This window comes from Scyliorhinus torazame, chromosome 12 (assembly GCF_047496885.1).
Source record: "Scyliorhinus torazame isolate Kashiwa2021f chromosome 12, sScyTor2.1, whole genome shotgun sequence".
In the NCBI taxonomy this organism is placed as follows: Eukaryota; Metazoa; Chordata; class Chondrichthyes; order Carcharhiniformes; family Scyliorhinidae; genus Scyliorhinus; species Scyliorhinus torazame.
This window is the reverse complement of record NC_092718.1, coordinates 225,357,697-225,383,071: the sequence shown is the minus strand read 5'-3', so window position 1 is coordinate 225,383,071 and position 25,375 is coordinate 225,357,697. Positions and strand designations below refer to the sequence as shown.

Sequence of the window (25,375 nt, the reverse complement as noted above, 5' to 3'; positions counted from 1 at the left end):
ACCGCCTGCTCCCTGATCCACCCTCTCGTGGAACCGCCTGCTCTCGGATCCACTCTCTCGCGGAACCGCCTGCTCCGATCCACTCTCTCGCGGAACCGCCTGCTCCGATCCACTCTCTCGCGGAACCGCCTGCTCCGATCCACTCTCTCGCGGAATCGCCTGGTCCATGATCCACTCTCTCGCGGAACCGCCTGCTCCGATCCACACTCTTGCGGAACCGCCTGCTCCGATCCACTCTCTCGCGGATCCGCCTGCTCCGATCCGCCCTCTCACGGAACCGCCTGCTCCCTGATCCACACTCTCACGGAACCGCCTGCTCCGATCCACCCTCTCGCGGAACCGCCTGCTCCGATCCACTCTCTCACGGAACCGCCTGCTCCCTGATCCACACTCTCACGGAACCGCCTGCTCCGATCCACCCTCTCGTGGAACCGCCTGCTCCCTGATCCACTCTCTCGCGGAACTTCCTGCTCCCTGATCACCCTCTCGCGGAACCGCCTGCTCCCTGACACACACTCTCACAGAACTGCCTGCTCCGATCCACCCTCTCGTGGAACCGCCTGCTCCCTGATCCACTCTCTCGCGGAACTTCCTGCTCCCTGATCACCCTCTCGCGGAACCGCCTGCTCCCTGACCCACTCTCTCACAGAACCGCCTGCTCCGATCCACCCTCTCGTGGAACCGCCTGCTCCGATCCACTCTCTCGCGGAACCGCCTGCTCCCTGACCCACACTCTCACAGAACCGCCTGCTCCGATCCACCCTCTCGCGGAACCGCCTGCTCCGATCCACCCTCTGAAGGAACCGCCTGCTCCCTGATCCACCTTCTCGCGGAACCGCCAGCTCCCTGATCCACCCTCTCGCGGTACCGCCTGCTCCGATCCACTCTCTCGCGGAACCGCCTGCTCCGATCCACTCTCTCGCGGAACCGCCTGCTCTGATCCACTCTCTCGCGGAACCACCTGCTCCCTGATCCACCCTCTCATGGAACCGCCTGCTCTCTAATCCACTCTCTCGCGGAACCGCCTGCTCCGATCCACTCTCTCGCGGAACCGCCTGCTCCGATACACTCTCTCGCGGAATCGCCTGCTCCCTGATCCACTCTCTCGCGGAACCGCCTGCTCCGATCCACCCTCTCGCGGAATTGCCTGCTCCGATCAACTCTCTCGCGGAACCACCTGCTCCGATCCACTCTCTCGCAGAACCGCCTGCTCCGATTCACTCTCACACCGAACCGCCTGCTCCCTGATCCACCCTCTCGTGGAACCGCCTGCTCCGATCCACTCTCTCGCAGAACCGCCTGCTCCGATTCACTCTCACGGAACCGCCTGCTCCCTGATCCACCCTCTCGTGGAACCGCCTGCTCCAATCCACTCTCTCACGGAATCGCCTGCTCCCTGATTCACTCTCTCGCGGAACCGCCTGCTCCGATCGACTCTCTCACGGAATCGCCTGCTCCCTGATCCACCCTCTCGTGGAACCGCCTGCTCTCTGTTCCACTCTCTCGCGGAAATGCCTGCTCCGATCCACTCACTCGCGGAACCGCCTGCTCCGATCCACTGTCTCGCGGAACCGCGTGCTCCGATCGACTCTCTCACGGAACCGCCTGCTCCCTGATCCACCGTCTCGTGGAACCGCCTGCTCCGATCCACTCTCTCGCGGAACCGCCTGCTCCAATCCACTCTCTCGCAGAACCGCCTGCTCTGATCCACTCTCTCATGGAATCGCCTGCTCCCTGATCCACCCTCTCGCGGAACCGCCTGCTCTGATACACTCTCTCGCGGAACCGCCTGCTCCGATCCACTCTCTCACGGAACCGCCTGCTCCCTGATCCACCCTCTCGTGGAACCGCCTGCTCTCGGATCCACTCTCTCGTGGAACCGCCTGCTCTCGGATCCACTCCCTCGCGGAACCGCCTGCTCCGATCCACTCTCTCGCGGAACCGCCTGCTCCGATCCACTCTCTCGCGGAACCGCCTGCTCCGATCCACTCTCTCGCGGAACCGCCTGCTCCGATCCACTCTCTCGCGGAATCGCCTGCTCCATGATCCACTCTCTCGCGGAACCGCCTGCTCCGATCCACTCTCTCGCGGAACCGCCTACTCCGATCCACTCTCTCGCGGAACCGCCTGCTCCGATCCACTCTCTCGCGGAATCGCCTGCTCCATGATCCACTCTCTCGCGGAACCGCCTGCTCCGATCCACTCTCTCGCGGATCCGCCTGCTCCGATCCACTCTCTCGCGGAAATGCCTGCTCCGATCCACTCTCTTGCGGAATCGGCTGCTCCCTGATACACTCTCTCGCGAAACCGCCTGCTCACTGATCCACTCTCTCACGGAACCGCCTGCTCCCTGATCCACTCTCTCGCGGAACCGCCTGCTCCGATCCACTCTCTCGCGGATCCGCCTGCTCCGATCCACTCTCTCGCGGAAATGCCTGCTCCGATCCACTCTCTTGCGGAACCGCCTGCTCCGATCCACTCTCTCGCGGTACCGCCTGCTCCGATCCACTCTCTCGCGGAAATGCCTGCTCCGATCCACTCTCTCGCGGTACCGCCTGCTCCGATCCACTCTCTCGCGGTACCGCCTGCTCCAATCCACTCTCTCGTGGAATCGGCTGCTCCCTGATACACTCTCTCGCGGAACCGCCTGCTCACTGATCCACTCTCTCACGGAACCGCCTGCTCCCTGATCCACTCTCTCGCGGAACCGCCTGCTCCCAGATCCACTCTCTCGCGGAACCGCCTGCTCTCTGATCCACCCTCTCGCGGAACAGCCTGCTCCCTGATCCACCCTCTCGCGGAACCGCCTGCTCCGATCCACTCTCTCACGGAACCGCCTGCTCCGATCCACCGTCTCGTGGAACCGCCTGCTCCGATCCACCCTCTCGCGGAACCGCCTGCTCCGATCCACTCTCGCAAAACCGCCTGCTCCCTGATCCACCCTCTCACGGAACCGCCTGCTCCCTGATCCACCCTCTCGCGGAACCGCCTGCTCCCTGATCCACCCTCTCGCGGAACCGCCTGCTCCCTGATCCACCCTCTCGGGGAACCGCCTGCTCCGATCCACCCTCTCACGGAACTGCTTGCTCCGATCCACCCTCTCACGGAACCGCTTGCCCCGATCCACCCTCTCGCGGAACCGCCTGCTCCCTGATCCACCCTCTCGCGGAACCGCCTGCTCCCTGATCCACCCTCTCGCGGAAACGACTGCACCGATCCACTCTCTCGCGGAGCCGCCTGCTCCCTGATCCACTCTCTCGCGGAACCGCCTGCTCCCTGATCCACTCTCTCACGGAACCGCCTGCTCCCTGATCCACCCTCTCGTGGAACAGCCTGCTCCCAGATCCACTCTCTCGCGGAACCGCCTGCTCTGATCCACTCTCTCGCGGAACCGCCTGCTCCCTGATCCACCCTCTCGTGGAACAGCCTGCTCCCAGATCCACTCTCTCGCGGAACCGCCTGCTCCGATCCACTCTCTCGCGGAACGGCCTGCACCCTGATCCGCCCTCTCGCGGACCCACCTGCTCCGATCCACCCTCTCGTGGAACCGCCTGCTCCCTGATCCACCCTCTCGTGGAACCGCCTGCTCCCTGAACCACCCTCTCGCGGAACCGCCTGCTCCCTGATCCACTCTCTCGCGGAACTTCCTGCTCCCTGATCCACTCTCTCGCGGAACCGCCTGCGCCCTGATCCACCCTCTCGCGGAACCGCCTGCTCCGATCCACACCCTCGCGGAACCGCCTGCTCCGATCCACTCTCTCACGGAACCGCCTGCTCCGATCCACTCTCTCGCGGAACCGCCTGCTCCGATCCACTCTCTCGCGGAACCGCCTGCTCTGATCCACTCTCTCGCGGAACCACCTGCTCCAATCCACTCTCTCGCGGAACCGTCTGCTCCGATCCACCCTCTCGTGGAACCGCCTGCTCCCTGATCCACTCTCTCGGGGAACCACCTGCTCCCTGATCCACTCTCTCGCGGAACCGTCTGCTCCGATCCACCCTCTCGCGGAACCGCCTGCTCCCTGATCCACTCTCTCACGGAACCGCCTGCTCCCTGATCCACTCTCTCTCGGAACCGCCTGCTCCGATCCACTCTCTCGCGGAACCGCCTGCTCCCTGATCCACCCTCTCGCGGAACCGCCTGCTCCGATCCACTCTCTCGCGGAACCGCCTGCTCCGATCCACTCTCTCGCGGAACCGCCTGCTCCCTGATCCACCCTCTCATGGAACCGCCTGCTCTCTAATCCACTCTCTCGCGGAACCGCCTGCTCCGATCCACTCTCTCGCGGAACCGCCTGCTCCGATACACTCTCTCGCGGAATCGCCTGCTCCCTGATCCACTCTCTCGCAGAACCGCCTGCTCCGATCCACCCTCTCGCGGAATTGCCTGCTCCGATCAACTCTCTCGCGGAACCACCTGCTCCGATCCACTCTCTCGCAGAACCGCCTGCTCCGATCCACTCTCTCGCGGAACCGCCTGCTCTGATCCACTCTCTCGCGGAACCACCTGCTCCCTGATGCACCCTCTCATGGAACCGCCTGCTCTCTAAATCCACTCTCTCGTGGAACCGCCTGCTCCGATCCACTCTCTCATGGAATCGCCTGCTCCGATCCACCCTCTCATGGAACCGCCTGCTCCGATCCGCCCTCTCGCGGAACCGCCTGCTCCGATCCACACTCTCACGGAACCGCCTGCTCCCTGATCCACCCTCTCATGGAACCGCCTGCTCTCTAAATCCACTCTCTCGTGGAACCGCCTGCTCCGATCCACTCTCTCATGGAACCGCCTGCTCTCTAATCCACTCTCTCGCGGAACCGCCTGCTCCGATCCACTCTCTCGCGGAACCGCCTGCTCCGATACACTCTCTCGCGGAATAGCCTGCTCCCTGATCCACTCTCTCGCGGAACCGCCTGCTCCGATCCACCCTCTCGCGGAATTGCCTGCTCCGATCAACTCTCTCGCGGAACCACCTGCTCCGATCCACTCTCTCGCAGAACCGCCTGCTCCGATTCACTCTCTCACGGAACCGCCTGCTCCCTGATCCACCCTCTCGTGGAACCGCCTGCTCCAATCCACTCTCTCACGGAATCGCCTGCTCCCTGATTCACTCTCTCGCGGAACCGCCTGCTCCGATCGACTCTCTCACGGAATCGCCTGCTCCCTGATCCACCCTCTCGTGGAACCGCCTGCTCTCTGTTCCACTCTCTCGCGGAAATGCCTGCTCCGATCCACTCACTCGCGGAACCGCCTGCTCCGATCCACTCTCTCGCGGAACCGCGTGCTCCGATCGACTCTACACGGAACCGCCTGCTCCCTGATCCACCGTCTCGTGGAACCGCCTGCTCCGATCCACTCTCTCGCGGAACCGCCTGCTCCAATCCACTCTCTCGCAGAACCGCCTGCTCTGATCCACTCTCTCATGGAATCGCCTGCTCCCTGATCCACCCTCTCGCGGAACCGCCTGCTCTGATACACTCTCTCGCGGAACCGCCTGCTCCGATCCACTCTCTCACGGAACCGCCTGCTCCCTGATCCACCCTCTCGTGGAACCGCCTGCTCTCGGATCCACTCTCTCGTGGAACCGCCTGCTCTCGGATCCACTCTCTCGCGGAACCGCCTGCTCCGATCCACTCTCTCGCGGAACCGCCTGCTCCGATCCACTCTCTCGCGGAACCGCCTGCTCCGATCCACTCTCTCGCGGAACCGCCTGCTCCGATCCACTCTCTCGCGGAATCGCCTGCTCCATGATCCACTCTCTCGCGGAACCGCCTGCTCCGATCCACTCTCTCGCGGAACAGCCTGCTCCGATCCACTCTCTCGCGGAACCGCCTGCTCCGATCCACTCTCTCGCGGAATCGCCTGCTCCATGATCCACTCTCTCGCGGAACCGCCTGCTCCGATCCACTCTCTCGCGGATCCGCCTGCTCCGATCCACTCTCTCGCGGAAATGCCTGCTCCGATCCACTCTCTTGCGGAATCGGCTGCTCCCTGATACACACTCTCGCGGAACCGCCTGCTCACTGATCCACTCTCTCACGGAACCGCCTGCTCCCTGATCCACTCTCTCGCGGAACCGCCTGCTCCGATCCACTCTCTCGCGGATCCGCCTGCTCCGATCCACTCTCTCGCGGAAATGCCTGCTCCGATCCACTCTCTTGCGGAACCGCCTGCTCCGATCCACTCTCTCGCGGTACCGCCTGCTCCGATCCACTCTCTCGCGGAAATGCCTGCTCCGATCCACTCTCTCGCGGTACCGCCTGCTCCGATCCACTCTCTCGCGGTACCGCCTGCTCCGATCCACTCTCTCGTGGAATCGGCTGCTCCCTGATACACTCTCTCGCGGAACCGCCTGCTCACTGATCCACTCTCTCACGGAACCGCCTGCTCCCTGATCCACTCTCTCGCGGAACCGCCTGCTCCCAGATCCACTCTCTCGCGGAACCGCCTGCTCTCTGATCCACCCTCTCGCGGAACAGCCTGCTCCCTGATCCACCCTCTCGCGGAACCGCCTGCTCCGATCCACTCTCTCACGGAACCGCCTGCTCCGATCCACCGTCTCGTGGAACCGCCTGCTCCGATCCACCCTCTCGCGGAACCGCCTGCTCCGATCCACTCTCGCAAAACCGCCTGCTCCCTGATCCACCCTCTCACGGAACCGCCTGCTCCCTGATCCACCCTCTCGCGGAACCGCCTGCTCCCTGATCCACCCTCTCGCGGAACCGCCTGCTCCGATCCACCCTCTCGCGGAACCGCCTGCTCCCTGATCCACCCTCTCCCGGAACCGCCTGCTCCCTGATCCACCCTCTCGCGGAACCGCCTGCTCCCTGATCCACCCTCTCGCGGAACCGCCTGCTCCCTGATCCACCCTCTCCCGGAACCGCCTGCTCCCTGATCCACCCTCTCGCGGAACCGCCTGCTCCCTGATCCACCCTCTCGCGGAACCGCCTGCTCCCTGATCCACCCTCTCGGGGAACCGCCTGCTCCGATCCACCCTCTCACGGAACCGCTTGCTCCGATCCACCCTCTCACGGAACCGCTTGCTCCGATCCACCCTCTCGCGGAACCGCCTGCTCCCTGATCCACCCTCTCGCCGAAACGACTGCACCGATCCACTCTCTCGCGGAGCCGCCTGCTCCCTGATCCACTCTCTCGCGGAACCGCCTGCTCCCTGATCCACTCTCTCGCGGAACCGCCTGCTCCCTGATCCACCCTCTCGTGGAACAGCGTGCTCCGATTCACTCTCTCGCGGAACGGCCTGCACCCTGATCCGCCCTCTCGCGGACCCACCTGCTCCGATCCACCCTCTCGTGGAACCGCCTGCTCCCTGATCCACCCTCTCGCGGAACCGCCTGCTCCCTGATCCACCCTCTCGCGGAACCGCCTGCGCCCTGATCCACCCTCTCGCGGAACCGCCTGCTCCGATCCACACCCTCGCGGAACCGCCTGCTCCGATCCACTCTCTCACGGAACCGCCTGCTCCGATCCACTCTCTCGCGGAACCGCCTGCTCTGATCCACTCTCTTGCGGAACCACCTGCTCCAATCCACTCTCTCGCGGAACCGCCTGCTCCGATCCACCCTCTCGTGGAACCGCCTGCTCCCTGATCCACACTCTCGCGGAACCACCTGCTCCCTGATCAACTCTCTCGTGGAACCGCCTGCTCTCTAATCCACTCTCTCGCGGAACCACCTGCTCCCTGATCCACCCTCTCGCGGAACCGCCTGCTCCGATCCACTCTCTCGCGGAACCGCCTGCTCCGATCCACTCTCTCGCGGAACCGCCTGCTCCCTGATCCACCCTCTCATGGAACCGCCTGCTCTCTAATCCACTCTCTCACGGAACCGCCTGCTCCGATCCACTCTGTCGCGGAACCGCCTGCTCCGATACACTCTCTCGCGGAATCGCCTGCTCCCTGATCCACTCTCTCGCGGAACCGCCTGCTCCGATCCACCCTCTCGCGGAATTGCCTGCTCCGATCAACTCTCTCGCGGAACCACCTGCTCCGATCCACTCTCTCGCAGAACCGCCTGCTCCGATCCACTCTCTCGCGGAACCACCTGCTCCCTGATCCACCCTCTCATGGAACCGCCTGCTCTCTAAATCCACTCTCTCGTGGAACCGCCTGCTCCGATCCACTCTCTCATGGAATCGCCTGCTCCGATCCACCCTCTCATGGAACCGCCTGCTCCGATCCACTCTCTCGCGGAACCGCCTGCTCCGATCCACTCTCTCGCGGAACCGCCTGCTCCGATCAACTCTCTCGCGGAACCGCCTGCTCCGATCCACACTCTCACGGAACCGCCTGCTCCCTGATCCACCCTCTCGTGGAACCGCCTGCTCTCTGTTCCACTCTCTCGCGGAAATGCCTGCTCCGATCCACTCTCTCGCGGAACCGCCTGCTCCGATCCACTCTCTCGCGGAACTGCGTGCTCCGATCGACTCTCTCACGGAACCGCCTGCTCCCTGATCCACCGACTCGTGGAACCGCCTGCTCCGATCCACTCTCTCGCGGAACCGCCTGCTCCAATCCACTCTCTCGCAGAACCACCTGCTCCGATCCACTCTCTCACGGAATCGCCTGCTCCCTGATCCACCCTCTCGCGGAACCGCCTGCTCCGATCCACTCTCTCACGGAACCGCCTGCTCTGATCCACTCTCTCATGGAATCGCCTGCTCCCTGATCCACCCTCTCGCGGAACCGCCTGCTCTGATCCACTCTCTCGCGGAACCGCCTGCTCCGATCCACTCTCTCACGGAACCGCCTGCTCCCTGATCCACCCTCTCGTGGAACCGTCTGCTCTCGGATCCACTCTCTCGTGGAACCGCCTTCTCTCGGATCCACTCTCTCGCGGAACCGCCTGCTCCGATCCACTCTCTCGCGGAACCGCCTGCTCCGATCCACTCTCTCGCGGAACCGCCTGCTCCGATCCACTCTCTCGCGGAACCGCCTGCTCTGATCCATTCTCTCACGGAACCGCCTGCTCCCTGATCCACCCTCTCGCGGAACCGCCTGCTCTGATCCATTCTCTCACGGAACCGCCTGCTCCCTGATCCACCCTCTCGTGGAACCGCCTGCTCTCGGATCCACTCTCTCGCGGAACCGCCTGCTCCGATCCACTCTCTCGCGGAACCGCCTGCTCCGATCCACTCTCTCGCGGAACCGCCTGCTCCGATCCACTCTCTCGCGGAATCGCCTGCTCCATGATCCACTCTCTCGCGGAACCGCCTGCTCCGATCCACACTCTTGCGGAACCGCCTGCTCCGATCCACTCTCTCGCGGATCCGCCTGCTCCGATCCGCCCTCTCACGGAACCGCCTGCTCCCTGATCCACACTCTCACGGAACCGCCTGCTCCGATCCACCCTCTCGTGGAACCGCCTGCTCCGATCAACCCTCTCGCGGAACCGCCTGCTCCCTGATCACCCTCTCGCGGAACCGCCTGCTCCCTGATCCACTCTCTCGCGGAACTTCCTGCTCCCTGATCACCCTCTCGCGGAACCGCCTGCTCCCTGACCCACACTCTCACAGAACCGCCTGCTCCGATCCACCCTCTCGTGGAACCGCCTGCTCCCTGATCCACTCTCTCGCGGAACTTCCTGCTCCCTGATCACCCTCTCGCGGAACCGCCTGCTCCCTGACCCACACTCTCACAGAATCGCCTGCTCCGATCCACCCTCTCGTGGAACCGCCTGCTCCGATCCACTCTCTCGCGGAACCGCCTGCTCCCTGACCCACACTCTCACAGAACCGCCTGCTCCGATCCACCCTCTCGCGGAACCGTCTGCTCCGATCCACCCTCTCAAGGAACCGCCTGCTCCCTGATCCACCTTCTCGCGGAACCGCCAGCTCCCTGATCCACCCTCTCGCGGTACCGCCTGCTCCGATCCACTCTCTCGCGGAACCGCCTGCTCCGATCCACTCTCTCGCGGAACCGCCTGCTCTGATCCACTCTCTCGCGGAACCACCTGCTCCCTGATCCACCCTCTCATGGAACCGCCTGCTCTCTAATCCACTCTCTCGCGGAACCGCCTGCTCCGATCCACTCTCTCACGGAACCGCCTGCTCCGATCCACTCTCTCGCGGAACCGCCTGCTCTGATCCACTCTCTCGCGGAACCACCTGCTCCCTGATCCACCCTCTCATGGAACCGCCTGCTCTCTAAATCCACTCTCTCGTGGAACCGCCTGCTCCGATCCACTCTCTCATGGAACCGCCTGCTCTCTAATCCACTCTCTCGCGGAACCGCCTGCTCCGATCCACTCTCTCGCGGAACCGCTTGCTCCGATACACTCTCTCGCGGAATCGCCTGCTCCCTGATCCACTCTCTCGCGGAACCGCCTGCTCCGATCCACCCTCTTGCGGAATTGCCTGCTCCGATCAACTCTCTCGCGGAACCACCTGCTCCGATCCACTCTCTCGCAGAACCGCCTGCTCCGATTCACTCTCACACGGAACCGCCTGCTCCCTGATCCACCCTCTCGTGGAACCGCCTGCTCCGATCCACTCTCTCGCAGAACCGCCTGCTCCGATTCACTATCTCACGGAACCGCCTGCTCCCTGATCCACCCTCTCGTGGAACCGCCTGCTCCAATCCACTCTCTCACGGAATCGCCTGCTCCCTGATCCACTCTCTCGCGGAACCGCCTGCTCCGATCGACTCTCTCACGGAATCGCCTGCTCCCTGATCCACCCTCTCGTGGAACCGCCTGCTCTCTGTTCCACTCTCTCGCGGAAATGCCTGCTCCGATCCACTCACTCGCGGAACCGCCTGCTCCGATCCACTCTCTCGCGGAACCGCGTGCTCCGATCGACTCTCTCACGGAACCGCCTGCTCCCTGATCCACCGTCTCGTGGAACCGCCTGCTCCGATCCACTCTCTCGCGGAACCGCCTGCTCCAATCCACTCTCTCGCAGAACCACCTGCTCCGATCCACTCTCTCACGGAATCGCCTGCTCCCTGATCCACCCTCTCGCGGAACCGCCTGCTCCGATCCACTCTCTCACGGAACCGCCTGCTCTGATCCACTCTCTCATGGAATCGCCTGCTCCCTGATCCACCCTCTCGCGGAACCGCCTGCTCTGATACACTCTCTCGCGGAACCGCCTGCTCCGATCCACTCTCTCACGGAACCGCCTGCTCCCTGATCCACCCTCTCGTGGAACCGCCTGCTCTCGGATCCACTCTCTCGTGGAACCGCCTGCTCTCGGATCCACTCTCTCGCGGAACCGCCTGCTCCGATCCACTCTCTCGCGGAACCGCCTGCTCCGATCCACTCTCTCGCGGAACCGCCTGCTCCGATCCACTCTCTCGCGGAACCGCCTGCTCCGATCCACTCTCTCGCGGAATCGCCTGCTCCATGATCCACTCTCTCGCGGAACCGCCTGCTCCGATCCACTCTCTCGCGGAACCGCCTGCTCCGATCCACTCTCTCGCGGAACCGCCTGCTCCGATCCACTCTCTCGCGGAATCGCCTGCTCCATGATCCACTCTCTCGCGGACCCGCCTGCTCCGATCCACTCTCTCGCGGATCCGCCTGCTCCGATCCACTCTCTCGCGGAAATGCCTGCTCCGATCCACTCTCTTGCGGAATCGGCTGCTCCCTGATACACTCTCTCGCGGAACCGCCTGCTCACTGATCCACTCTCTCACGGAACCACCTGCTCCCTGATCCACTCTCTCGCGGAACCGCCTGCTCCGATCTACTCTCTCGCGGATCCGCCTGCTCCGATCCACTCTCTCGCGGAAAAGCCTGCTCCGATCCACTCTCTCGCGGAACCGCCTGCTCCGATCCACTCTCTCGCGGTACCGCCTGCTCCGATCCACTCTCTCGCGGAAATGCCTGCTCCGATCCACTCTCTCGCGGTACCGCCTGCTCCGATCCACTCTCTCGCGGTACCGCCTGCTCCGATCCACTCTCTCGTGGAATCGGCTGCTCCCTGATACACTCTCTCGCGGAACCGCCTGCTCACTGATCCACTCTCTCACGGAACCGCCTGCTCCCTGATCCACCCTCTCGCGGAATAGCCTGCTCCCTGATCCACCCTCTCGCGGAACCGCCTGCTCCGATCCACCCTCTCGCGGAACCGCCTGCTCCGATCCACTCTCGCAAAACCGCCTGCTCCCTGATCCACCCTCTCACGGAACCGCCTGCTCCCTGATCCACCCTCTCGCGGAACCGCCTGCTCCCTGATCCACCATCTCCCCGAACCGCCTGCTCCGATCCACCCTCTCGCGGAACCGCCTGCTCCCTGATCCACCCTCTCCCGGAACCGCCTGCTCCCTGATCCACCCTCTCGCGGAACCGCCTGCTCCCTGATCCACCCTCTCGCGGAACCGCCTGCTCCCTGATCCACCCTCTCGGGGAACCGCCTGCTCCGATCCACCCTCTCACGGAACCGCTTGCTCCGATCCACCCTCTCACGGAACCGCTTGCTCCGATCCACCCTCTCGCGGAACCGCCTGCTCCCTGATCCACCCTCTCGCGGAACCGCCTGCTCCCTGATCCACACTCTCGCGGAACCGCCTGCTCCCTGATCCACCCTCTCGCGGAACCGCCTGCTCCCTGATCCACTCTCTTGCGGAATTGCCTGCTCCCTGATCCACTCTCTCGCGGAACCGCCTGCTCCGATCCACTCTCTCGCGGAATCGCCTGCTCCCTGATCCACTCTCTCACGGAACCGCCTGCTCCCTGATCCACTCTCTCACGGAACCGCCTGCTCCCTGATCCACTCTCTCGCGGAACCGCCTGCTCCCTGATCCACCCTCTCGCGGAACCGCCTGCTCCCTGATTCACTCTCTCGCGGAACCGCCTGCTCCGATCCACTCTCTCGCGGAACCGCCTGCTCCCTGATCCACCCTCTCGCGGAACCGCCTGCTCCCTGATTCACTCTCTCGCGGAACCGCCTGCTCCGATCCACCCTCTCGCGGAACCGCCTGCTCCGATCAACTCTCTCGCGGAACCGTCTGCTCCCTGATCCACTGTCTCGCGGAATTGCCTGCTCTGATCCACTCTCTCGCGGAACCGCCTGCTCCGATCCACTCTCTCACGGAATCGTCTGCTCCCTGATCCACTCTCTCACGGAACCGCCTGCTCCCTGATCCACTCTCTCACGGAACCGCCTGCTCCGATCCACTCTCTCACGGAATCGTCTGCTCCCTGATCCACTCTCTCACGGAACCGCCTGCTCACTGATCCACCTTCTCGCGGAACCGCCTGCTCCCTGATCCACTCTCGCGGAAACGCCTGCTCCCTGATCCACTCTCGCGGAACCGCCTGCTCCCTGATCAACGCTCTCGCGGAACGGCCTGCTCCGATCCACCCTCTCGCGGAACCGCCTGCTCTGATCCACTCTCTCGCGGTACCGCCTCCTCCGATCCACTCTCTCGCGGAACCGCCTGCTCCGATCCACTCTCTCGCGGAACCGCCTGCTCCGATCCACTCTCTCACCGAACCGCCTGCTCCGATCCACCCTCTCACGGAACCGCCTGCTCCCTGATCCACTCTCGCGGAACCGCCTGCTCCGATCCACCCTCTCGCGGAACCGCCTGCTCCGATCCACTCTCTCGCGGAACCGCCTGCTCCGATCCACTCTCTCGCGGAACCGCCTGCTCCGATCCACACTCTCACCGAACCGCCTGCTCCGATCCACCCTCTCACGGAACCGCCTGCCTCCTCATCCACTCTCTCGCGGAACCGCCTGCTCCGATCCACCCTCTCGCGGAATCGCCTGCTCCGATCCACTCTCTCGCGGAACCGCCTGCTCCGATCCACTCTCTCGCGGAATCGCCTGCTCCCTGATCCACCCTCTCGTGGAACCGCCTGCTCCGATCCACTCTCTCGCGGAATCGCCTGCTCCCTGATCCACCCTCTCGTGGAACCGCCTGCTCCGATCCACGCTCTCGCGGAACCGCCTGCTCCGATCCACTCTCTCGCGGAACCGCCTGCTCCGATCCACCCTCTCACGGAACCGCTTGCTCCCTGATCCACTCTCTCGCGGAACCGCCTGCTCAGATCCACCCTCTCGTGGAACCGCCCGCTCCCTGATCCACTCTCTCGCTGAACCGCCTGCTCCGATCCACCCTCTCACGGAACCGCTTGCTCCGATCCACCTTCTCGCGGAAGCGCCTGCTCCCTGATCCACCCTCTCGCGGAACCGCCTGCTCCCTGATCCACCCTCTCGCGGAACCGCCTGCTCCGATCCACCCTCTCGCGGAACAGCCTGCTCCCTGATCCACTCTCACGCGGAACCGCCTGCTCCCTGATCCACTCTCTCGCGGAACCGCCTGCTCCCTGATCCACCCTCTCGCGGAACCGCCTGCTCCGATCCACCCTCTCGCGGAACAGCCTGCTCCGATCCACTCTCTCGCGGAACCGCCTGCTCCTATCCACCCTCTCACGGAACCGCCTGCTCCCTGATCCACTCTCACGCGGAACCGCCTGCTCCCTGATCCACCCTCTCGCGGAACCGCCTGCTCCGATCCACTCTCTCGTGGAATTGCCTGCTCCGATCCACTCTCTCGCGGAATCGCCTGCTCCCTGATCCACCCTCTCGCGGAACCGCCTGCTCCGATCCACCCTCTCGCGGAACCGCCTGCTCCGATCCACTCTCTCGCGGAATCGCCTGCTCCCTGATCCACTCTCTCGCGGAACCGTCTGCTCCGATCCACTCTCCAATGGAATCGCCTGCTCCCTGATCCACCCTCTCGTGGAACCGCCTGCTCCCAGATCCACTCTCTCGCGGAACCGCCTGCTCCCTGATCCATTCTCTCGCGGAACCGCCTGCTCCCTGATCCACCCTCTCAAGGAACCGCCTGCTCCGATCCACCCTCTCCTGGAACCGCCTGCTCCGATCCAACCTCTCGCGGAACCGCCTGTTCCTTGAACCAACGTCACGCGGAACCGCCTGCTCTCTGACCCACTCTCTCGCGGAACCGCCTGCTCCCTGATTCACTCTCTCACGGAACCGCCTGCTCCAATCCACTCTCTCACGGAACCGCCTGGTCCCTGATCCACTCTCTCGCAGACCCGCCTGCTCCCTGATCCACTCTCTCGCGGAACCGCCTGGTCCCTGATCCACTCTCTCGCGGAACCGCCTGCTCCGATCCACCCTCTCGCGGAACCGCCTGCTCCCTGATCCACCCTCTCCTGGAACCGCCTGCTCCGATCCAACCTCTCGCGGAACCGCCTGTTCCTTGAACCACCGTCACGCGGAACCGCCTGCTCTCCGATCCACCCACTCGCGGAACCGCCTGCTCCCTGACCCACCCTCGCGGAACCGCCTACTCCGATCCACCCTCTCGTCGAACCGCCTGCGCCCTGATCCACTCTCTCGCGGAACCGCCTGCTCTGATCCACCCTCTCGCGGAACCGCCTGCTCCCTGGTCCACTCTCTCGCGGAACCGCCTGCTCTGATCCACTCTCTCGCGGAACCGCCTGCTCCAATCCACTCTCTCATGGAACCCCCTGCTCTCTGACCCACCCTCTCGCGGAACCTCACTCACTGACCCACCCTCTCGCGGAACCTCCAGCCCCCTGACCCACCCTCTTGCGGAAATTCCCGCCCCCTGACCCACCCTCTCGCAGAACCGACCGTTCCCGACTCAGGCACTCGTCGCACTCGCCTGGGATTCCATTCTTGTTCAGGATGCAGTTCCGATCCGAATACTGATTTGAGATGCTATGGTTGGGTGAGCCTCAATGTTACAAAATTGCTGAGCTGTGGCTGCTACAACTCATGTTGTTTTGAAATGCACCCACTGCTTCTCTGTCCTGAAACCTCCATGAGCGGGGTCCCTGGAGGAGAGGAGGCTCTCAGCGGGGTCTGGGGGGAGAGCAGCGGGGTCTGGGGGGAGAGCAGCGGGGTCCGGGGGGAGAGCAGCGGGTTCCGGGGGGAGAGCAGCGGGGTCCGGGGGGAGAGCAGCGGGGTCCGGGGGGAGAGCAGCGGGGTCCGGGGGGAGAGCAGCGGGGTCCGGGGGGAGAGCAGCGGGGTCCGGGGGGAGAGCAGCGGGGTCCGGGGGGAGAGCAGCGGGGTCCGGGGGGAGAGCAGCGGGGTCCGGGGGGAGAGCAGCGGGGTCTTGGGGGAGAGCAGCGGGGTCTTGGGGGAGAGCAGCGGGGTCTGGGGGGAGAGCAGCGGGGTTTGGGGGAGAGCAGCGGGGTCTGGGGGGAGAGCAGCGGGGTCTGGGGGAGAGCAGCGGGGTCTGGGGGGAGAGCAGCGGGGTCTGGGGGGAGAGCAGCGGGGTCTGGGGGGAGAGCAGCGGGGTCTGGGGGGAGAGCAGCGGGGTCTGGGGGAGAGCAGCGGGGTCTGGGGGGAGAGCAGCCGGGTCTGGGGGGAGAGCAGCGGGGTCTGGGGGGAGAGCAGCGGGGTCTGGGGGGAGAGCAGCGGGGTCTGGGGGGAGAGCAGCGGGGTCTGGGGGGAGAGCAGCGGGGTCTGGGGGGAGAGCAGCGGGGTCTGGGGGGAGAGCAGCGGGGTCTGGGGGGGTGAGGAGAGCAGCGGAAGGGGGAGAGCAGCAGGGTCTGGGGGAGAGCAGCAGGGTCTGGGGGGAGAGCAGCAGGGTCTGGGGGGAGAGCAGCAGGGTCTGGGGGGAGAGCAGCAGGGTCTGGGGGGAGAGCAGCAGGGTCTGGGGGGAGAGCAGCAGGGTCTGGGGGGAGAGCAGCAGGATCTGGGGGGAGAGCAGCGGGGTCTGGGGGGGGGGGGGGAGGAGAGCAGCGGGGGGGGAGAGCAGCAGGGTCTGGGGGGAGAGCAGCGGGGTCTGGGGGAGAGCAGCGGGGTCTGGGGGGAGAGCAGCGGGGTCTGGGGGGAGAGCAGCGGGGTCTGGGGGGAGAGCAGCAGGGTCTGTGGGGGGAGTGCAACGGGGTCTGCGGGGGAGAGCAGCGTGGTCTGGGGGGGGAGAGCAGCGTGGTCTGGGGGGGAGAGCAGCGTGGTCTGGGGGGGAGAGCAGCGGGGTCTGGGGGGGGAAAGCAGCGGGGTCTGGGGGGGTGAGCAGCGGGGTCTGCGGAGGAGAGCAGCGGGGTCTGGGGGGGGGGGAGAGCAGCGGGGTCTGGGGGGGAGAGCAACGGGGTCTGGGGGGGGAGAGCAGCGGGGTCGGGGGGGAGAGCAGCGGGGTCTGGGGGGGGAGAGCAGCGGGGTCTGCGGGGGAGAGCAGCGGGGTCTGCGGGGGAGAGCAGCGGGGTCTGCGGGGGAGAGCAGCGGGGGAGAGCAGCGGGGTCTGCGGGGGAGAGCAGCGGGGTCTGCGGGGGAGAGCAGCGGGGTCTGCGGGGGAGAGCAGCGGGGTCTGCGGGGGAGAGCAGCGGGGTCTGCGGGGGAGAGCAGCGGGGTCTGTGGGGGGAGAGCACCGGGGTCTGGGGGGGAGAGCAGCGGGGTCTGCGGGGGAGAGCAGCGGGGTCTGCGGGGGAGAGCAGCGGGGTCTGCGGGGGAGAGCAGCGGGGTCCGGGGGGAGAGCAGCGGGGTCCGGGGGGAGAGCAGCGGGGTCCGGGGGGAGAGCAGCGGGGTCCGGGGGGAGAGCAGCGGGGTCTTGGGGGAGAGCAGCGGGGTCTGTGGGGGGAGAGCACCGGGGTCTGGGGGGGGAGAGCAGCGGGGTCTGGGGGGGGGAGAGCAGTGTGGTCTGGGGGGGAGAGCAGCGGGGTCTGGGGGAGAGCAGCGGGTTCTCGGGGGAGAGCGGGATCTGGGGGGAGAGCGGGATCTGGGGGGTAGCAGCGGGGTCTGGGGGGGTAGCAGCGGGGTCTGGGGGGGTAGCAGCGGGGTCTGGGGGGGTAGCAGCGGGGTCTGGGGGGGAGAGCAACAGGGTCTGGGGGAGAGCAGCGGGGTCTGGGGGAGAGCAGCGGGTTCTGGGGGGGAGAGCGGGATCTGGGGAGACAGCGGGATCTGGGGGGAGAGCGGGATCTGGGGGGAGAGCAGCGGCGTCTGGGGGGGGGCAGCGGGGTCTTGGGGGGGGCAGCGGGGTCTTGGGGGGGGCAGCGGGGTCTGGGGGGGACAGCGAGGTCTGGGGGGCAGCGAGGTCTGGGGGGGCAGCGAGGTCTGGGGGGGCAGCGAGGTCTGGGGGGGTAGCGAGGTCTGGGGGGGTAGCGAGGTCTGGGGGGGCAGCGAGGTCTGGGGGGCAGCGAGGTCTGGGGGGCAGTGAGGTCTGGGGGGCCAGCGAGGTCTTGGGGGGCAGCGAGGTCTTGGGGGGCAGCGAGGTCTTGGGGGGCAGCGAGGTCTTGGGGGGGGCAGCGGGGTCTGGGGGAGAGCAGCGGCGTCTGGGGGGGCAGCGGGGTCTTGGGGGGGCAGCGGGGTCTTGGGGGGGGCAGTGGGGTCTGGGGGGCAGCGAGGTCTGTGGGGGCAGCGAGGTCTGTGGGGGCAGCGAGGTCTGGGGGGGCAGTGAGGTCTTGGGGGGGCAGCGGGGTCTTGGGGGGGCAGCGGGGTCTTGGGGGGGGCAGCGGGGTCTGAGGGGGGAGAGCGGGGTCTCGGGTGGAGAGCAGTGGGGTTTTAGCGGGGTCTCGGAGAACAGTGAGGCAGCATTTTCAACAGTCATTTCAAAGCAAACATGGACTGTTGCGGTTCCAGGGAGGCTCGGTCCCGCAACATTGGAGCTCTGGCTTCCGATTGGATGTGCACCTTGGACAGGTGCACAGATCCAGGAGAGGGAGATGGTCAGAGGGCGAATGGGGAAAGGGGAAGGTTGGGGGTAGGAAAAGGCCACAAACATGGGTCAGGCAGTGGGGAGACCACGACCTAGAGGTCAGGGGGGTGGGGGGATGCGGAGACCATCACTCGGAGGTCAGGGAGGGTGAAGGTCACAACTCGGAGGGTCAGGGAGGGTGAAGGTCACAACTCGGAGGTCAGGGAGGGTGAAGGTCACAGCTCAGAGGTCAGGGAGTTGGAGAGGCCATTTCAAAATGAAGCCAATTGGGTCACTTGGGAACCAAATTAAAAGAAATTTTGCTCAACACGGTTACAGGCCCCATTAACTTACCGACATTCAAGTGAATGATATTTAACAGGGTAATGTTAAATGTATCTAGTAAAATATATTGAGGCAGAAGCAAAGTTCAAAGACATTTCATACTGATCTGATAGTTCTGACCATCTACGGACAGAGGCTGACGTTTCAGTGGAGAGAAGCACAAAGGAAAGACTTGCATCAACCTAGCGCCTTTCATGTGTTGAGCACAAAGTAGGTCCAGGTGATGTGATCGGCAGTGTTTCAAGCAGCTGACTACAGGCATGGGGTGTAAGGAATGGAAGCTCAGACATTAGATTCCAAACGTTTCAAGCGCAGGTGGTGCACAACCCTGAGCCGGGAACGCTGGCTTCCAGCTGGAACTGCTGAGCCCTGGCCACCCTCAGGAAAAACCACACATAATGAAAACAAGACAAGACGCATGTGTCCATCTCTCTCATGTTGGTTTGGAGTTGGGCTGTACATATTCCTCTATTCCCGGAGTAATTTGCCCATTTCCTGTTTGTTGGTTTTGACAAGAGTTTTCATTCTATTTACTGGCAAAGTTTATTCTGAAACTTCATTCTGAAGTGTGAAGTAGCGGCTCTTCTAATTACACCGGGTTTGTGGCTTTCCTCGGTCAATAACCATAATAAACTCACACTCTGGATCAACTCGTAAATTTGTAAATTGCCCCACTGAGATTTGCAGAATGAATACTTGAAAGAATGGCTGAATAACCTCAATGTGAGCGATCTCCGCTGTGAAGATTACACACGAGGTGAAGACAAAACTCAATAATGTTTGTGGGAGCTTGCTGTGTTAAAATTGGCTGCTTTATTTCCTGCATTTCATTAGTGACTCCACTTCAAAAATACTTGATTGACTGGAAAGTGCCTTTGAGACATCCTGAGGTTGGGATACGACATAAAGGCAAATGTGTGCATAAAGGGTTAAAGGAAACTCACGCTGTCATGTGATGAGTGAAATATCAGTGTTTAAAGAGTTAATGGAACTAAAGCTGGAACTAATCCTTTCAAAAATAAGAAATCAGTTCTCACCGGTGCACAGGTTAACAAAGTCAGTGATTGATTTTAATACGAGACTCTGGGTCCTGAGCAGGGAGTTAGAAATGAAAAAAACATATAAGTAACTTGAATAAATGAGTCTTTGGGAGAAGCCGTCTGAAAACATGTTTTTTCTGAATGGATAAATCCAGGAGTAAGCATCCGACGCTGTTGATATTAACATTTTAAAACATTTATCTTACTTTTAAAAGGTTAAGCTGGGTTTGGAAAAATAACTCAAGTCTGTTCAGGACCAAAGCCAAAGCCTCGAGGGCACACATGTGCATTTTCCCAAAAGGGTCTTTGGTTTGCCTATTTTATAACCAGCCCTGCATAGCACAAGAGTTTGAAGCATATGGCTAGACAAATGCCTCTGGCTCCTATTCAAGGCTGACAGAAATGAAAGAAAAAAAAAAAGACGGAAAGTTTTTTCCCCCACTGAAGAGCCTTGGGTACCTGGATTTTTTCTTGTCTGCGTTGCTGTTCGGCAAATCTTTTAGTTAGTGCTTGCTTCTTTGCCCTCAATTCCTTTATATCATCTTCCCCTCCGCTGCCTTCAGGCTCAGAGTTTTGTCCTTCGTATTCTTCAATGATGACATCTTCTTCCTGTGCACAAATGGTTGGCAACAGAACTAATGTGAGGAACAGTGAAAAATGAGACTGCTACTAACAAGATACTGCAAGGCGCTGCCATCTTCAATATCCAGCCCCATACATTAACCAAAAGCTCAGGAACAGAGACCCAAGCCATGTCATATTCATGCCTCACTGATTAATAATGCCTTGATAAGAATAGAAGCTGCCAGAAATCTAGATAAACATGGATTACCAAGGCAGTCTGGTAGCTCGAGTAAACTCCAAACCCAGCAAATTTCCAAATTCTAATTCTAATAATGACTGATATTTAAACATGCCTAGTCTGATAAATAACTTCCATTAGTTCTGTATCATGCTGTTAGACAGACTTTAAGGCACGGCTTTGTGCCATTGAGTGCACCTCTGGTCAGGGAGGTGAAGCTAGACGATTGGGCGAATGGCCCAAATGGCAAGCGCCACCCTCACACGGGAAGGATCTGTTCCACTATCGTCCTGCCACAGGTTGGCACCACAGCCTTAAGGAATTGCATCAAAGTACCTCAGCAGCTCTGTGCAAAGATTAGGGCTCGATCACAACATCCTTCACGTCATAGAATTTACAGTGCAGAAGGAGGCCATTCGGCCCATCGAGTCTGCACCGGCTCTTGGAAAGAGCACCCCACCCAAGGTCAACACCTCCACCCTATCCCCATAACCCAGTAACCCCACCCAATACTAAGGGCAATTTTGGACACTAAGGGCAATTTATCATGGCCAATCCACCTAACCCGCACATCTTTGGACTGTGGGAGGAAACCAGAGCACCCGGAGGAAACCCACGCACACACGGGGAGAATGTGCAGACTCCGCACAGACAGTGACCCAAGCTGGAATCGAACCTGGGACCCTGGAGCTGTGAAGCAACAGTGCTATCCACAAGGCTACCGTGCTGCAGTGGGAAAACTGTTTTTTCATGCCTCACACCGTTGCACAGCTATCAATTATATACTCAGAAGAATTTGGTGTGCAGGTCAAGTCTCTGGACATCACCTCAGCCAGAGAGCCAAAGTTCTGGGTCTTACTCAGTGCCACAGCACGTCACTTTGAGAGAAACAACTGATGGGAGTATTAATTGTACCCCGAGATATCCATATCCAGCAAATGCTCTCATCACAAAGGTCACTAAATGGTAGTAGCAAAAACACATTCATTTTTTTCTAAAATACAAGAAAACTGATGAGTCTGCACATTGGGTTTTACCCCCAGCTTGTTCCTTATTTCTAAACGGAGATTCATGCCAGATGACAATGCCACATATTTGGATGACCTCGTCAGCCCCAGTAGCTCTTCTGCAGGTGGGAAGCCTGGACAGAAACACGGTCCAGTTCGATTGCTTGAAGAAATGATCGCAATCAGGAATGGGAACTTGGGCTGGAACTGTTTTCGGAGGTGCTGAGGCCAATTTGCGCCCCTGGCGCTATTCCTCGAGATCATCCCAGAGATATGCAGGGTAAGTGGGGTCACGGGAACAGGGCGGGTGAGTGGCCTCTGTTCTATCAGAGGGTCGGCGCAGACTCGATGGGCCGAATGGCCTCCTTTTGCAGTGTAAGGATTCTCTCAGCTGACACAGGACAGACTAGGATTTGAACCTGGGACCTTCCTCGTTGGCACTGTTCAGTACCAAGGCCAAATTGTAACATTTCTGTCACTTTAGCAATCTTCAGGAGGAGGTAACACTTCAATAATAAACAGCATAAAATTCTCACCACTAAGGAACCATATCAAAACCCAATGTTTACGGTCAAAACCAGAGTCCCCACATTACACCGATCTGCCCAGTCTGACGTGTTCCACAAGTGAGTACTGCCCAGATATTGCAAGGAGCAGGTTGAGGCACAATGCATAACTTCATCAAATTAGCAATCCACAGAAAACCGGGCAGGGAAAAGAAGCAATGTAATTTAGCAATAAAACAGAAGTTAAATAATTGGGACATTTAAAGTTCTGACCACTATAATTTTAAGCTGGGGTGATTACTGGGTAGATTTCAAAGCTATTGTTATTAGTGATTTAGTATTGGGGGTTTACTGCAGTATTCCACTTTTGAGACATTGTGGTATATGAAAAGGAGCTTGAACTTAAATAACTGAATGGCAGACTGCTGGTGTCTGCCCGAGGCCACATTTAATACACTGTTGATATTGGATTCAGACGGGATAAACCCTTGGCTGGAGAGCTACCAGCAGGCTCCGAGCATGGAGCTTACTCTGAAAGTTTCACATCAAATGGGCAAAGGACATGTGCAATATTGCACTGACACAGCCCGCCGTGCACGTCACCTTGCTCATTACCTTGGAACACCACGACCCTCAGCTGTCTCGTTTTCAATGAGTGGCATGTGTGTGTCTTCCACCAGCCTCACAGACAGCAGCTTAGTGTCAAAAGCCACCATCTTCCACCTGCCTGAGAACATTATGTTCAGCTAAACGCCTATTTAGGAGGGTAGTGAATCTGTAGAATTCTTTACCACAGAGAGCTGTAGAGGCTGGGTCGTTGAGTACGTTCAAGACTGAGATAGACAGGTTTTTAATTATTAAGGGAATCAAGGGTTATAGAACATAGAACATTGAACATACAGTGCAGAAGGAGGCCATTTGGCCCATCGAGCCTGCACCGAAGGCGGGAAAGTGGAGTCGAGGATTATCAGACAAGATCAGTCATGGTCTCATCGAATGGCAGCACAGACTCGATGGGCCGAATGGACGGCTTTTGCTCCTACATCTCATGGTTAAGGAGCATAGCAACAATTACAATCAAGGCTCATACAGGGATGATCAGATCGTGCCTGAGGAACCTGTAGCTCAACAAGATTTTCCCTTTCTGGGGAAAGAGAATGAAAGAATAAAAATGATCAGGGTGAGTCAGACTGTAGAGTGCCACCCCTGGTACCTCCCACAGCCCGAGCGTCTGGGAGATGCTCCAGTAAGATGTTTAAAGGTTTAGTGCACCCTGAGTAGATGTGATCACTCTATGGAGAGGGCCAGCTGTCAACGCTTTCCAATTTTAAAAAACTGAAAGGTTCGGAATAAATGGGTTTTCTTTCCTACAGTGACATCTCCAGAAAGTTGAGAGATGCTGGCTCCTTGCATTATTTCTGGCAGCACATGTAGATCCTTGCCTTAGTGAAAGCGGCTTTGAGACTTTCTGCACTAGAGAACTGCGAGCTATTAACCAACAAGCTGGATTGTGGCAGAGATTAGGTACTGTCACTGCAACTTTCTGTCAACTATGAATTGCACCTTGGTTCGGTTAATATATTCTTTTAATTGTAAAATCCTCTCAGGACTTAAATCCGATTCTAAGTATTTGCTGGCAACAGTTACTGGACAGAAGAATGTTCCCTTGGTAATGTGGTACTTTCCAGTCTCCTCTTTGCCAACTAGTTATCAAATCTTTGCAACTAGTATCCTCCCCATTCTGTACCTTTAAGGCAGTGACTCTTACAGGCCCAATTTTAGAGGCACCTGTCAGTCTCTGGTACCATCTGGGATCCGTGAGAGGAATGCAAGAGTGTCAGACTACTCAGCCACTGAATCAGAATGGCCAGTTCCTATTGTCTCACACCCACACACAAAGCATGGGTCACGGATAATGATGAGGAGCAGGAACTTAGTCCCAGGACTACAGAGAGAGCAAATCAGCGTGAAAGCTAAATACATCTAAACTACTGTTACTCTACAAACTGTACCAATCAGGATAGGAGGGGGAAAGGCACATTTAAAGTGCAATTGTTTGGAGAGGTTGAATGTACAGTGAGGTAGAGATTGAAGAAACAAAATTTGACCCCAGGCAACACAAGGAGAGATTGGGACACGAGACAAAATCCTTGGACAATGAAATCAGTTTTAAGCAATATCTTAAAAGAGAGAGAGATGGAGAAGTTACGGTCTTGGCAGCTGTAGGCACTGATACCAATGGTGGAGCGATTAGGATTGGGGAGCAGGCAGAAGCCGGAATTGACACAGCACAGATATCTGAGATTTTACAGAGATAGATAGGGAAGGGCCAGAGAGAGTTTTGAAAACAGGATGAGATTTTTAAAACCCATTTCACTGGGTAAGTACCCACATGGTGATGGGTGGACAATGCTCAGCGTGATTGGGACACAGGCAGCAGAGTTCAAATTGAGAAAGGTAGAATGTGGGAGAGCCAGCCATTAGCGTGTTGGAAAAGTCAAATCCATCAAAGGCATGAACAGCTGCAGTAGCAGATGAGCTGAGGCAGAGCAGAGTCAGGCAATGTTATGGAAGTGGAAGTAACCAGTCACATGCGTGGTTGGAAACTGATCTCGGGGTCAGATATGATACCAAGGTTGTGAACACTCAACATCAGGTGGTTGCCAGAGAGAGGTATGGAAATGGTGATTAGGGAACAGAGTTTGTGGTGGGGAGCAAAGACAAGGTTTCGGATATCTAGTTGAGGAAATGCTTGCTCATCCAATACTGGATGTCAGAAAAGCAGTCTGACAATGTATAGAGACTGGAGGTGGTGGAGAGGTCGAGCTGGGTGGTGGTGAGGTCGAGCTGGGTGGTGGTGAGGTAGAGCTGGGTGGTGGTGAGGTAGAGCTGGGTGGTGGTGAGGTAGAGCTGGGTGGTGGTGAGGTAGAGCTGGGTGGTGGTGAGGTAGAGCTGGGTGGTGGTGAGGTCGAGCTGGGTGGTGGTGAGGTAGAGCTGGGTGGCGGTGAGGTAGAGCTGGGTGGTGGTGAGGTAGAGCTGGGTGGTGGTGAGGTCGAGCTGGGTGGTGGTGAGGTAGAGC

General features: G+C 60.4%; 1 protein-coding gene across 1 annotated transcript in view; it reads right to left on the bottom strand.

Annotated features, from left to right (window-relative positions):
* Nucleotides 1-25,375, bottom strand: part of smg6 (SMG6 nonsense mediated mRNA decay factor) — a 679,747-nt gene that overhangs the window by 154,088 nt on the left and 500,284 nt on the right. Inside the window, 1 exon segment of the mRNA XM_072470017.1 lies at nucleotides 20,441-20,590. Within this exon segment, the coding sequence (XP_072326118.1) occupies nucleotides 20,441-20,590 (150 nt within the window).